This window comes from Mirounga leonina, unplaced genomic scaffold, assembly GCF_011800145.1.
Source record: "Mirounga leonina isolate KUSES-001 unplaced genomic scaffold, KU_Mleo_1.0 Mir_200, whole genome shotgun sequence".
Taxonomy (NCBI): Eukaryota; Metazoa; Chordata; class Mammalia; order Carnivora; family Phocidae; genus Mirounga; species Mirounga leonina.
Window position 1 is genome coordinate 21,455,987 of NW_023270503.1, and position 14,188 is coordinate 21,470,174.

Here is a 14,188-nt window from a genome sequence, read left to right on the forward strand (position 1 = left end):
TCGGCTCAGGTCATGATCCCAGGGTCCTGGGATCGAGTCCCGCATCGGGCTCCCTGCTCTGCGGGGAGCCTGCTTCTCCCTCTCCCACTCCCCCTGCTTGTGTTCCCTCTCTCGCTGTGTCTCTCTCTGTCAAATAAATAAATAAAATCTTTAAAAAAAAAAAAAAAGAAATGTGCTAATAGATAAGTGCCCTGGGTGGGGATGGGGGGAGGGACAGAGTCAACACATGGTGCTTGAGCTGACAGAGCTCTGAGTAGTGGTAGTCTAAAGAATTGGGTTGGGGAATGAGCAGGATGAGGATTGCTGGGGATTGGCATTCCAAGGTAAGATAATAGCTGGACCAAAGGCTTAGAAATGTTGAAACCACCTTAACTGAAGAAAAACTATTCTTAAATGGCTGGAGTGTGGAGTAGAGGCAAGTGTACATTTGACCAGAGTTAAATCTAGAAAGGGGGGTGGGGCTGGATTATGGAAGACCTTTATATACCAAATTAAGGAGTTTCTGCTTCTATATTTTTATGTATGTATGTATGTATTTATGTATTTCCTTCCTTTCCTTCCCTTTCTCTGATTCCAGTGTGGTTAACATGCAGTGTGTTAGTTTCAGGTATACGATAATAGTGATTCAGCAATTCCACACATCACCCAGTGCTCATCCCAACAGGTGCACTTCTTAATCCCCATAACCTATTTCCCCATTCCCCCCACCCACCTCCCCCCAGGTAACCATCATTTTGTTCTCTGTAGTTAATGCACTTCTATCTTTAAAGCTAAGGAAAACTGTCAGAGGACTTTAACTAGAAGAGCAACATGAATAGGTTTGTGTGGAAGATGGATTAGAGGTATAAGACTAGACATAGGGAAATGAGATAGGAAAAAATGAAAAACTGAGTGGGGCACTAACAGTAGGAATAGATAAAGCAGCATGATGGGGAGTTAGTAACTAATAGGTTGTGGGGAAAGGTGGGGTGATCCATTTTCTCAGAGATAGAGATTATTAGAACAGAAGAAGCAGATCTGGAGGGGGAGAGAGGAATTTGATATTGGGCATCACCTTGACCTTGAAGAGCATGGGAGCTGGGAGTTGTCTAGGTGGAAGATGGCCATTGGGCTTTGCGTTATAAAGATTTTATATCTCAGAAGGGGGGGATTTGGGGGCCGTTAGCATGCAGTGGTACTAAAAACCACAAGGGTTGATGAGCTTACCCAAGGAGAGTGTGTAGGGGCTAAAAGAAGAGGTTCTAAGATAGAACCCTGTATTATTGTTCGATTAAAAGAACCATTAGAGCTTTTATGAAGGGATCTGAGAAGGAATGGCCAGAGGGGGACCACGAAAACAGAGAACTGATGTTTGATGTTTTGGAAAGTGTAGTGTTTTGTAAACTGTAAGGCACTGTGATGTGAACTTACTTATTTGCTGTAAATAAAGGGATCCTTTGGATGTGCCTAAAATCACAATGATTCAGAAAGTTTGTAAACATAAGGTTTTAGAGAATATAATGGTGTAGATTAGTGACATATACTTTAGTTATAAATTCTGTAAGGAAGTAGTATAAAATGTAGGGCCATGTAAAGGACAGTGGGCCACATAAAATTAGTATAAACCAGATTATTTGACGGAAAAGACTTACACATTTTTAAGGGAGATGTTAAGGTGAAGTTTAGGAATTGATTGTTTCTGTTGATGTCAGCAGGAATGAAGTTACTTTAAGATGTTTTAAATAATCGACTATTGGTGCAGAATTCCTTGATAGAAAAGGGCCCCATTTAGCTGGAGTGGTTAGGGCAGCTTTTCCTTGGAGTGCAGCATAGCGGTTGGAACCATCCTAAGGAGTATGTTAATAAAATCTCTGTGCTTTTTCCATGCCCACCAGAAATTGCTTCCATTGTGGATCCTGAAAATAGCATAAGAGTTGCTTGGCCAGGTTTGTCAGTATCTCTAGTTAATCCAGCCTGAAAAGCAGACTTGTCTTAAAACATAAGTTAATTTTAATAGTAAATAATGCTTTAAAAAAATAAAATAAAATTTGATCTTTTTTTGTTCCATTTCCATTTCCTCTAATAGTTTAACAATGAAAAATTGATCCCAACCATCCCATGCTGAAAAGTAGCATGCTCCAGTGACTAAGCCAGACAGGATCCCCCCTATACTGAGTTATTTCTTCCCATGACTTTCACCTGTTTACCCCAGTCTTCTACTAGTTTTAGTGGTTTAATTAAGTAGGATGTAGAGCCCTAGGAAATGGTGATTCTAAACAATAGAACCTTCAAAACAAAACAACTCAGATACCAGCAACCTTTGATCTCAGCCAACTAATTTTGTCATTATCGTTGTAATTTTTTTTAATTATTTTTATTTATTTATTTTGGTGGGGAGGGGCAGAGGGAGAAGGACAGGGAAAGAGAGAATCTTTTTTTTTTTTAAAGATTTTATTTATTTATTTGACAGAGAGAGACAGTGAGAGAGGGAACACAAGCAGGCAGAGTAGGAGAGGGAGAAGCAGGCTCCCCGCTGAGCAGAGAGCCCGATGCGGGGCTCGATCCCAGGACTCTGGGATCATGACCTGAGCCGAAGGCAGAGGCTTAACGACTGAGCCACCCAGGCGCCCCGGAAAGAGAGAATCTTAAGCAGGCTCCACACCCAGCACAGAGCCCAACGTGGGGCTCGATCTCGCCACCCTGAGATCATGACCTGAGCTGAGATCAAGAGTCGGACACTTAGGGCACCTGGGTGGCTCGGTTGGGCGACTGCCTTCGGCTCAGGTCATGATCCTGGAGTCCCGGGATCGAGTCCCGCATCAGGCTCCCTGCTCGGCGGGGAGTCTGCTTCTCCTTCTGACCCTCCCTGCTCTCATGTGCTCTCTCTCATTCTCTCTCTCTCAAATAAATAAATAAAATCTTTAAAAAAAAAAAAAGAGTCGGACACTTAACTGACTGAGCCACCCAGGCGCCCCTCATTGTAATTTTTTAAAATTTAAAAAACCAAACTCCAGTTTTTTACATTCTTGGAGTTGGTCTTGAGTCTTTGAGAGTATGTACCACTGCACAGTTTGACATTGCTGCGGAAGGGCCACTAGGAGGTGGGTTAAAGGAGAGTTTGGCCTACAGAGAGAAGTGCCAACCTTTTTTTTAAATAACCAATAGGTTTAATAATTGATTAGATCCAAATGACAATGAAAAGGAAATGAATAAACTAGACAAAGGTAGAAGAAAATATACAGATAAAATTTCACAAATAACTAAATCTTAAAATATATAAAGGAAAAACTAAAGTAATAAAATTCATATTTTAATATGCCTAACAAAAAACAAAGAATATAGAGATTAAGAAAATATGATAAGGAAAAACTAAATGCTAAGTAACTACACACAAACAATATCCAAAACTGCTGAATTCATTTGGTAAAGAATTCTTGTCACAAAACAAGTCTCAATAAATGTTGAAGAATTAGGAGTAGATATTCTTTTCATAGAGACATTAATCTCTAAATCATATATTTTTTAGGGTATATTCCTTTTTTAAATTAACATATAATGCATTATTTGTTTCAGGGGTACAGGTTGGTGATTCATCAGTCTTATATAATACCCAGTGCTCATTACAACACATGCCCTCCCCAATATACATCACCCAGTTACCCCATCCCACCACCCCCCTCCCCTCCAGCAACCCTCAGTTTGTTTCCTGTGACTAAGAGTCTCTTATGGTTTTGTCTTGTTTCATTTTTCCTCTCTTCCCCTATGATCCTCTGCCTTGTTTCTTAAATTCCACATATCAGTGAGGTCATATGATAATTGTCTTTCTCTGATTGACTTATTTCACTTAGCATAATGCCCTCTAGTTCCATCCACATCGTTGCAAATGGCAAGATTTCATTTTTTGATGGCTGAGTAGTATTCCTGTGTGTGTGTGTGTGTTTGTGTGTACCACATTTTCTTTATCCATTCATCTGTCGATGGACATCTTGGCTCTTTCCATAGTTTGGCTATTGTGGACATTGCTGCTATAAACATTGGAGTGCAGGTGCCCCTTTGGATCCCTACATTTGTATCTTTGGGGTAAATACCTTGTAGTGCAATTGCTGGGTTGTAGGGTAGCTCCATTTTCAACTTTTTGAGGAACCTCCATACTGTTTTCCAGAGTGGCTGCACCAGCTTGCATTCCCACCAACAGTGGAGGAGGGTTCCCCTTTCTCCGCATCCCCGCCAACATCTGTCGTTTCCTGACTTGCTAATTTTAGCCATTCTGACTGGTGTGAGGTGGTATCTCATTGAGGTTTTGATTTGGATTTCCCTGATGCCGAGTGATGTTGAGCACTTTTTCATGTGTCTGTTGAAAAGTGCCAACTTTTAAGGTTTTCTCTGTCACTGTTTCTAGTTGATACTACCACTGTTTTCTTTTGCCCATCTGAAATTCAGGTGAGACACACGGCAAAACTAGCAGATCAGCGGGGTGTCTTTGCCCCTTGGGGGGTGTGGGTGGGGGTGTGGGTGTGAGTGTGTGTGTGTAGGATTCTGCTGAAGAATCTGTCCCACGATACCAGTTGTCAGAGTTGTGTCACAATAACCCTGTTTCTGCAACAGCAAAACCAGGGATGCACCTTGTAGAGAGGAGTGTGGTTTGCTTGCACTGGGCCTTGGAGAGCGGTGTCTTTGATCAGGACCTCATTTATCCAGCTGACTCAGCTGTTTCTAGGAGAACCCATAGCCTGTCTGTGGCTTCGGCCTCATTTCTTCATCTCCACCATACACCATTAATTCATAATCTATCCTAAACTTGAAAGTCATGGGAAGAAATAACTCCGTATAGGGGGTCCTGGCTGGCTTAGTCAGTGGAGCATGCGACTTTTGATCTCAGGGTGGTGAGCTTGAGCACCACGTTGGGTGTAGAGATTACTTAAAAATAAAACCTTGGGGCGCCTAGGTGACTCAGATGGTTAAGTGTCTGCCTTCGGCTCGGGTCATGATCCCAGGGTCCTGGGATCAAACCCTGCATGGAGCTTCCTGCTCAGTGGGGAATCTGCTTCTTTCTCTCCCTCTGCTCCTCCCCCCAGCTCCTGCTATCTCTCTCTCTCTCTCAAATAAATAAAATTAAAAATCTTAAAAAAAAAAAAAAAAAGCTGTCATCCAATCCATCACCAATGTGCCCTAAAACACACAGATTCAGAAAACAGTTTCTAAAGAAGCTAAATATAATTATAGTCTTCAGAAAATACAAATTCAGTAAATACAGAAAGCATAGGTTAACTTACCTCTCCCTCTACTGTTTCCCCTACTTGTGCTCTCTCCCTCTCTCTGTCAAATAAAATCTTAAAAAAATAAAATAAAATCTTAAAAAAACAAACAAAAAACTCAGTATATTGAGTGAGAAATCTGCCATCTCCTAGTGCTGCAGGGAGATAGTTTCTGTTTCCACGTGCTTGTATTGGTTATCTCTGATTGGAGAGCTTTACTGTCACAACAAACATGAGTTGAGTTTAGCTAGTTTGTGGGTGCGTGGGCTCTATCTCCACGCTTCCACATTTATAGGCCTTTGTAGTCTCACTTCTCAGTTTGACATAAATGAGAAAAGACTCTGTCCGTTTGGATGAACACGGGGTCGGACAGTTCTGCCTTCTTAGCTTCTCGTTTCTGTTAACCTCAGAATGCAGACATAGTGGGATGAGTTTCTCATGTAGTACATACAGTGAGCTCACTTGTATAAATATAGTCTGAAAAATGAATTAACCTTTTCAGAAGTTGGGCAAGTGAGGGTTCTGACTCATGGCATTTCTTGTACTGTGTTCTCTGAAATGGGCATCAGCCAAGCTCAGTGCATACTGTTGCAGACTAACCCTGAGCGTTACATCTGCTGTGTGTCAGCCTGCGTATTCCACGCTCAGCCTGACTTGAGTTCCTGTTGTCATCCCCCAGGTGATGAAGGTGGAGAATCAGAACTTCTTGGAGAGGATCTTCCACTTGAACCTTCTGTCGCCAAAGCAGAAAGGAGTCACCTGATCGTGTGGCAAGTGATGTACGGCAGTGAGTGAGCACATCGGAAACAGGTGGAGACAGGGAAGCTGTCTCTTCTGCATGGTTTAGTTTCTCTTTGCCCCTTGATTTAATGCTCTCTTTGTGAAAGAAGTTTCACCACATACTGTGTGAGCATTTTTTTTCCTGTTAACTCTATATTACAGAACCTGTCCTGCCATAACAAGACAGGAACGAGCTGTGTTACTGCACCAGTGTTCTAGGCAATTTCAGTATGTTATGAACAAATCAAAGAATGTTTCCTCTCTGCAAACCGGTGAATTATAGAAAGCAATCCAGATGTGGTTCACTCTGCCACAGTTCATGTCACTCACTTTGTTTGATATGGTCACTTTTTAGCTGTCGCTAATAATGGAATTAATGGGAACACTTGATAAGTGAAATTGTACCATTAAGTACAATAATGAAGTTTTCCCCAATGTATTATAAAATTGACACAAGCTAGGATTAGGTGGATTATCAGGATTTCTCTAAATGTCCCAGGGGGCTAAAAGCTAACTGTAAATTACTTTAACTTTCACTTTCAAATCTGACAAATCTTGTTTATATGGTATATAAAACCTTGTTTTCATCAGATTTGGGGGGTTTTATATTAAAGAAATTAAGACTACACTATTTAAATAAAAGTTTCCTGTTTCTGACTTATTAGAGCTCTAAAGTTTATGAGGCCTGCTCTCCGAATATTCTGATGATTATTTTTTGAGACTAGTCTCACTCATTTTCAAACTGACGTGTCTGAAACGTTTATTATTTATAAGGCTCAGAAGATCGCTTCAATAATGGGAATAATGGGAGGATTTTTTTTTTTAAGGAAATTGTGTTCTGGGTTCCTGTATCAGTGAATGGTGGTGATTGGTTGAGGTTTTTTTTCCACGTAAAAAATTCACCTATTTACCAATTGTTCTTGGACTGCTCTTACCAGTGAATAAGAGCAAAGCTGCAGTGGAGATAGAGTGGCCTATGAACTGAATAAGGGATTTGGTGAGAAACCGTATTTTCTCTTGTTCTGTGTAAAACTACAGAACAGCTAGCACTTGATATTTCGTATGTACATGCCACCTTTAAGCTTTTGTGCTCTTTTGAGATTAAAATGCCATCTTCCAAGAGGAAAACTGTGAAGGGGAAGAAGACAAAGCCGAGATACCATAAAGTAAAAGCTGACATGTTCATCTTCTTGCATGTACCCCCCATTTAAAAAACCAAGTCTGGGTGTAACTGATTTTCTTGTTTCATAAGTTTTCAGAAACCGTTATGCTGCAGTTTTCCCCTCTCCAGCTTCTTGAAAATGTGTGATTTACCGTTTCCTTAAGCAATAGTAAATACAAATTTTAAGTGTTATTTTCAAAATCTAAGCCTGTTGAATAAAGGCCTCCCCGTTATCAGAAGGACTCCCTGAAGGAAAAGTAAGCAAGCACAGGCCTCAGACTGTATTAAGTGTTCTTAAGTGCCAGGGATTTGTTCTTTCTGAATGTCATGCAGACATAGTTGTAAAAAGTATGCCATTGTCCTTCAAGCGTCTACAGGATTAAGCTAGATTATAAATATGTGGGATTTAATGAGCTGGAGGATCCGTTGGCCACATGTGTCTATAAGCACATCGTGTACACAGTAAAGTTGTGGTCACTCTAGATGGCCAGAAGGAAAAACTCCTTTGGTAGAAGCTGTACTAAAAGGATAATTTTTTTGCTTGAGGTATTCAGTCACTTTTCTTCAAGGCATCAAAACTTAAGCCACTTATCCATAGCTTGGAAGCTATGTTTTTAATTTAAATCTGAGCCATTTTTGGCAATACCTAAAAAAAAAAACCGCCCACATTGTTAAACATTTTTGGGGAATGTTGTATAAATTCACAAAAAGGAGACACCAAAGTGTTTGGGAATATTAGTCCCAAGAAGTAAGCATCCCAGAGTCAGACTCCATTTGCTGTTCAGTCTTTTACGTGTTTGTATGACCAAATGTAATTTGGGAAATCAGGAGTTAAAGGTGAAAAATACAAACATGTTACAGTGGTTCTGATTGCTCTTTTTAAACTTACTGGCTTTAACGTAAGGAATATCGGGGTGTAGCTATTTTATCTAAAGCTGTCAGATTATCTGTAGCCCTGTTAATTAACTTCAGGGACTAGAGAGAGTACAGAAATGCCTGTACGAGTTGTTTTAAGGGCTTGTCCTTATTATTTGTAATTTCATTTAAATATTTTCCACAGATTGCTGTACTTCCCCCCTTTCCCCAATAATAGGCTTATATTCTTGTAATGTTCACTTTGGTCGAGGTGGTAACGTTCACTTCGGTAACCAAAATGTAAGTTTCTTGCAAGCAGCAAAGTGGTTGGTGTAAACTGCCTGTAGCTAGCAACTCAAGGGTAGAGAAGAGTCTCGAACACCTTGGGCTGGTCTCTCCATGTAAAAAAATGATCGATTGCCCCTGGTTGGAAGAAATAAGGGATACCCGAGAATGTTCTTGTTTTGTTATGCTTGGGTTATGTATGAGGTTGAACCATGTGAAACTGCCGGTGCTCGACCATTGCCAATCTACAAAAATGTCAGTATCCTGTACACCAACCTCACACTTACTATGAAATGCAGGTTGAAATCCCCGTGAAGCAAAGGGAGAATATTCTTGAAGAACACCGTTTTGAGAGTGTTTTTCTCCAACCTGTGTGGATCTGAATTTTTTAAATAGGAACGAATATCTTAATAGATGCAGCTTGTTGAGAGTGTAAAAATATTTTGAGCACAAAGTATGCGGCACAGAACTTTTCAAATTAAGTGTGTTTGCATAGAAAAGATTAAAATACATTCTCTCAGTTGCTATATTGTTCATTTCTTGTAAAGGTCTAACTGCATTTGAGAATAGACCCTTTAACATAGGCTGCCTTAGTAACAAAACAAAGCAAAACAGTTGTCTCATAATATTAACTGTCCTAAAGAATGTGCGTCTTTCTTGCAAATGCTGTGGAACTGAATATTTATTTCCTTGTGAGTATTATGATCGTTACCAAAGGACTCAAGCAGATTTAGGGCTCTTCTTAATTGATCATGTTGAGAAAGGGACTCATTTGGCCCCAGTTTATAACATGGGAAGAGTAGAGAAGAGAGAATTAAATGTGGAAATCATAAATGCTTTTCTAACAGGGTTATGCTATTTTGTCACACTAAACGTCTTTTTCTTTCTCTTAAAAAATTAAGTTTTTATTATTAATTTTGTCGTACATTTCTCAATATATTTGAATATATTTTAACCATTTTATGTTCTGAATTTGTTTTTTGTCCTAGACATTTTATCCAGACTTTTACTGGCCTCTATAATCTGAAAAATGGGTTCTAGAGTGTCCCACTTGTTGTCTCTTAGAGGCTGAGGCTTCATTTCTATGAGCAAAAAGCTCATTTAGCAATGTAGTTATTTCAGTATTTATTTCTATTATGGAACCCCTGGGGTTCAGAATGTAACTTTGTACATGAAATATATATAAATATGTATATGAAACATATATGAGGTCCAGTGTATTTTGTTTTGGTTTTGCCTTTTCTAGGGGTCTGAACTTGGTTTTTATTCAGCAGTCTAATCTTCCCCCATCAAACATGGCAGGCATTTCTGAGGGCAAGGAGGGTCACCATTTTTGCACTGGTTGAAGGTATGCAGTGGGGAATACATGAAGAACATGTCTGCTTGGCTCACATGTTCAAATGAGATATGAGTAACAGACAATAGGGCTTTCTAGAAATGTGGGTGTGCTGAGTAACAACCCACACATGATACAAGGCATACCAGTTGCCAGGTTGACTCAGTAATGAGAGGCAGGCTGTAATGTAGATGTTAATAATACAGTGTGCTTAATTTGTGACCCATTTGCTTGGGAGAGACTCTGGAAGGATGATTATAAAACTAATCATGTGGTAGCACAATGTGAATCCATATTCAGTGCAGTGGTATTTAGTCCAATCCAGTATATTTTGTTTACAGGAAACATGGGGCTCTGACATGACAGTAAAAGTAGCCCTGATCAGCATATTAATAGGATAGTTCACTTGATGAAGGCACAGCCATCCATCCAGTTGAGGTTGGATGCTCTAGAGTATAATTAATTGCCTGGCTCATTCCTGCTTTACAGGACCTTACCTAACTGCCCCGTGGTCTTCTGGGGCCTGCCGAGTCAGTGTTTTGGAGACTGATGAATTCTTTTCAGCCTCATTCAGTCATTTTACTGATCCCGCCAATCTCAGGTGAGAAGCCAGAGGAGCAGCCCAGGAAAGGACAGGTTCACTTGAGTCTTGTTGAGGGAACGGGACTGGAGCACCGTCCTCAGCTCAGGGACCGTGGCCTGCGATCCCACCCAGTTTCCCAGTGGGGAAACTGTCTTTCAAGCCCTAGTGGAGCGATGGCTGCTCCAGCCCCGGGGCCTCTCCCAATCTGCGCAGGCAGAAGAGCCCCGGCAACCACAAAGGACATGGGCTGAATTCTCTGCAGTGGCAAGTTTGTTAGGAAAGATTTTGTAGTTAGGGGACTTCTCAGAATGTTTTAAATACTAAGTAATAATACAGTTCGGTTTTAGAGATTTTATTTATTTATTTGGGAGGGGGTGGGGGGTGGCAGAGCAGAGGGGAAGGGACAAGCAGACTCCACACTGAGCACAGAGTCCGACCGGGGGCTGGATCCCACGACCCTGAGATCATGACCTGAACTGAAATCGACACCCAACCAACTGAGCCACCCAGGTGTCCCAGTACAGTTCAGTTTTAAACTCATTTCCTTGAGACACCTAGTGGTATATAGTTGGAAAGAAGGCTCTAGACCTCTACGGGCTCTGCCCCCTGTAGCAACCCTAGCAAGTCATTGAGCACCCCAGAAGCACCCATAAAGACCTAAAACTCCACCCCAGATCTACTGATTCGGACTCTTGTGGGCCTGGGCCCAGGCATCTGTGAAGTGTCATAGGTAAGTGTGATGTGTGGCTTAGGCTGAGGAATACTGCTTTAACATCTTTGGACCTTAGGTCTGTCATGTTTTAAAGGGGGTGGTTTATCCAGGCGATCTAAAAAGTCCTAGCTCCAGCCCTCTCTGGTTCTGTGAGCCTGGCGCTAATGCTTTAACTTGCCTTGATTCGTTGTCCTTATAAGCACCAACCAGACCTGCTTGCGCACCCGGGGTTGCCCTGGGCCCCTGTGAGGCCCAGATACCGGTGGGGGGAATTTAATGACTTAATGTATTTAACGAACTATAGAAATGATCCCTGAAAGTATAGTCTTATGACTTAATGTGTTTAAAAGGAGCCAGATAGTTCAGCTTCTCGATTTTCTGTCCCAGCATAAGATTGGCTCCCAGCCACAGACAAAAAGTAGTTAGGATTTGATCTGAGGCTCAAAGGAGAGAGAGGTGGAGCAACACGCCCCTGCTTGGGGGCGGGGCGGGGGGGGCGGGGCGGTGGCAACTTCCTGTAGTAACTGCAGTTCTCCACCAGGCCAGAAGGGGGGGGTATGGCCAGATTTGCCCGCAAGCTAGTTGCAGAAATCACTTCCTCCTCCCTCTCTCCTCAGGGAGTGTCCTACTATTGGAGTATTTGGAAAAACAGTTACCCAGGTGATTCTGATCCTTGGATTGGGAACAGCTGCTTGAGAGGAACTCACAAGCCCAGCTGGACTCACAAACATGTTTTTCAGGAGCAGAAAGCTTCATTCATTCTTAGCTGTTTTGTTTTTTTTTTTTAAGATTTTATTTATTTGAGAGAGAGCCAGGGCAGAGAGAGGGGCAGAGAAAGGGGGAGACAAGCAGGCTCCCCGCCGAGCAGGGAGCCCGATGTAGGGCTCCATCCCAGGACCTCAGGATCATGACCTGAGCTGAAGGCAGATGCGTAACCAACTGCGCAACCCAGGCGTCCCTATTCTTAGCTGCTTCTTACCAGCACATGGTGACCTGCCAGCAGGCTCAGCCCATTACTCTTTACTTTTTGATTCATGGATAATGGAAGTTTAGGGGTACTTTGAACTTACATTAACAGTGTAAAGGGAATATTTTGTCTCCTGTGCACTTTGTAAGGCTATTTTTTCATAGAAAAAAAGCCATAGCCCATCAGATGTTACCATGACTAGCTTGCATTTGCATAACATCTGGTAGTTTTCTGAAAGTATTCGTGAATTCATCATTCTCAGGTGACCCAGAGGCCCGGCTGGTCCTAGGAGGGGCCTTTGCCCCTTGGTAAACAGGCCCAGCTGAGATGAGTAAAGGCTCAAGGCCTCCACTGGGGGTATAACCAGACAACCCCACAACTAGAGGCTACTGCAGGTGTGTTGGGAGAAGACCTAGATCTCAAGTCAGGAGACCCGGGTTGGAATTCTGGGTCTACTGTTGCCTTATTTTGTGATCTTTCACTAGTCACTCACCTGCCTGTTCCTTTGCTCTAAAGAGAGAGGAACACCCCAAAGAGTTCTTGTGATGGCGAGGTGAAGTAATGCTTGTGATAGCAACCAGCGGGCCACCTGCCCCTGCTAGGCACCTGGCAACAGACTCTGGAGCTTCCTGGGGGCCAGGTGCGTGAGGGTGAGTAAGACGCCCTCGGGGAGATTTGGATGAGAGAGGGAAGTAGACACGGGGATGACGTTAGAAGCAGTAGTTGACAAATGCTGTTGGTGGTATGGTGTCTGCTTTGGCTATTTTGTAATGTGATAAAAACGAGAGAAATCTGTCTTCAATGCTTATGTATGCACAATAATTTTTTTTTTAGATTTTTAAAAAAGATTTATTTATTATTTTAGAGAGTGGGCGGTGGGGGGCATAGGCACAGAGGGAGAGAGAATCTTCAAGCAGACTCCTGGCTGAGCCCGGATCCCGACATGAGGCTCGATCTCACAGCCCTGAAATCACGACCTGAGACGAAATCGAGAGTGGGGTGCTTAACCGACTGAGCCACCCAGGCACCCCTAATGCAGAATATTATTTCCAGTCTATTTATAAGTGTTCTAGACATTGTCCTAAAAGAAATAGGTGAGGAAGCAGAGGTATCTTGGGCCTATCAGACCTTTCAGGGAATACCTTTCTCTGTTGCTTCACCCTCCCCAATTTAAGGAAAAGGGAGCACTCCATGAAAATTCAACACAGGAGGAGGCTCATAGTCTCTCTTGCATCTAAGAGTTCATTTCATTCTTGTGCAGGCACACTGAGGGAGAGATTGAGGTATGAAAACAGCAGTAAGTTTGACATTTTTAGATGCCACCGAAACGTATTTATTCAGTATCTGTTGCTCATAATGCTTTATGGTAAGAATTAAGTTCTAGTCACTGCATATAAACAGGTTGGGAGCAGACGTGCAGAAGTAAATAAAATATTATCTCATCAGATGCACAGCTGGGTGTGGAATGGTGGCAAGAAGGGCTAGAGGCTGTCTACGTGATTAGCATTACTGATTACTAAACGCTGAGCACTACTCTGCCCAGACAAGAACCCAAACCTCCATCTGCTAAGATCTTTGCAGGACATCTCAAGTGCAGACACACTCAAAAAGAGTGGAGCAGTCTTACAAAAACTTGAATCTCCTCATCAGGAGTGTGGTAACAATGCCTCACTCACAGCATTGTTGGAGATTAAATGAGATACTACGCAACAGTAAACACATTTGTATCCTTACCCCACTGAGGCCTCGATTTCCTTTGCTGTCATCCTTCATCAAGCCTGCTTTCCCTTACCCTTGGCTAGCCCAGACGGGTCACCTCTCCCTGAGTGATTTGTCAGCTGCTGCCTTGAGCTGCAAGTTGGAAACAGGCCTTTTATTTTGTAGGCAGTCTCCCTTTCTGTCTTGGGGGCTTTACCTGGGGCTGTAAGTAAAGGCACTAGGAGCAAAGGTTTGCATGTTTTTTCACCAGAAAAGACTCCGGTATTGATCCTGAGTGATACCTCGAGCGTTTGTCCTTCCTGGAGGAGCCTGGCCAGCGGTCAGCAGAAACCGGGCACACGCCCGTAGGGAGCCTTGGCTGGGTTAGAGACCCAGTCTTGGGCTTTGCTCAACCCCAAGGGTTTATCAGACCATCCTGCCCCATATTACAGCCATGTTTCTGGGGCCCCAGGTGACAGCCCTTCTTCCAAAGACCCCTCTGGTGTGATACATCGTGAGCCCAAAGTCAGCCTCTCAAAAACCAAGTCGCAATACAGAATTGTTCTAGCCCTCCTC

At 42.5% G+C, this 14,188-nt stretch overlaps 1 protein-coding gene across 7 annotated transcripts in view; it reads left to right on the top strand.

The window, feature by feature from the left end:
• SPAG9 (sperm associated antigen 9) overlaps positions 1–9,516 on the top strand; it is a 139,132-nt gene extending 129,616 nt beyond the window's left edge. For all 7 annotated transcript variants that reach the window (XM_035026831.1, XM_035026825.1, XM_035026827.1 and 4 more), the window contains one exon: positions 5,914–9,516. In XM_035026831.1, the coding sequence (XP_034882722.1) occupies positions 5,914–6,029 (116 nt within the window). In that variant the 3' untranslated portion in view covers positions 6,030–9,516. The remainder of the gene's footprint in view (positions 1–5,913) is intronic.
• The last annotated feature ends 4,672 nt before the right edge of the window (positions 9,517–14,188 follow it).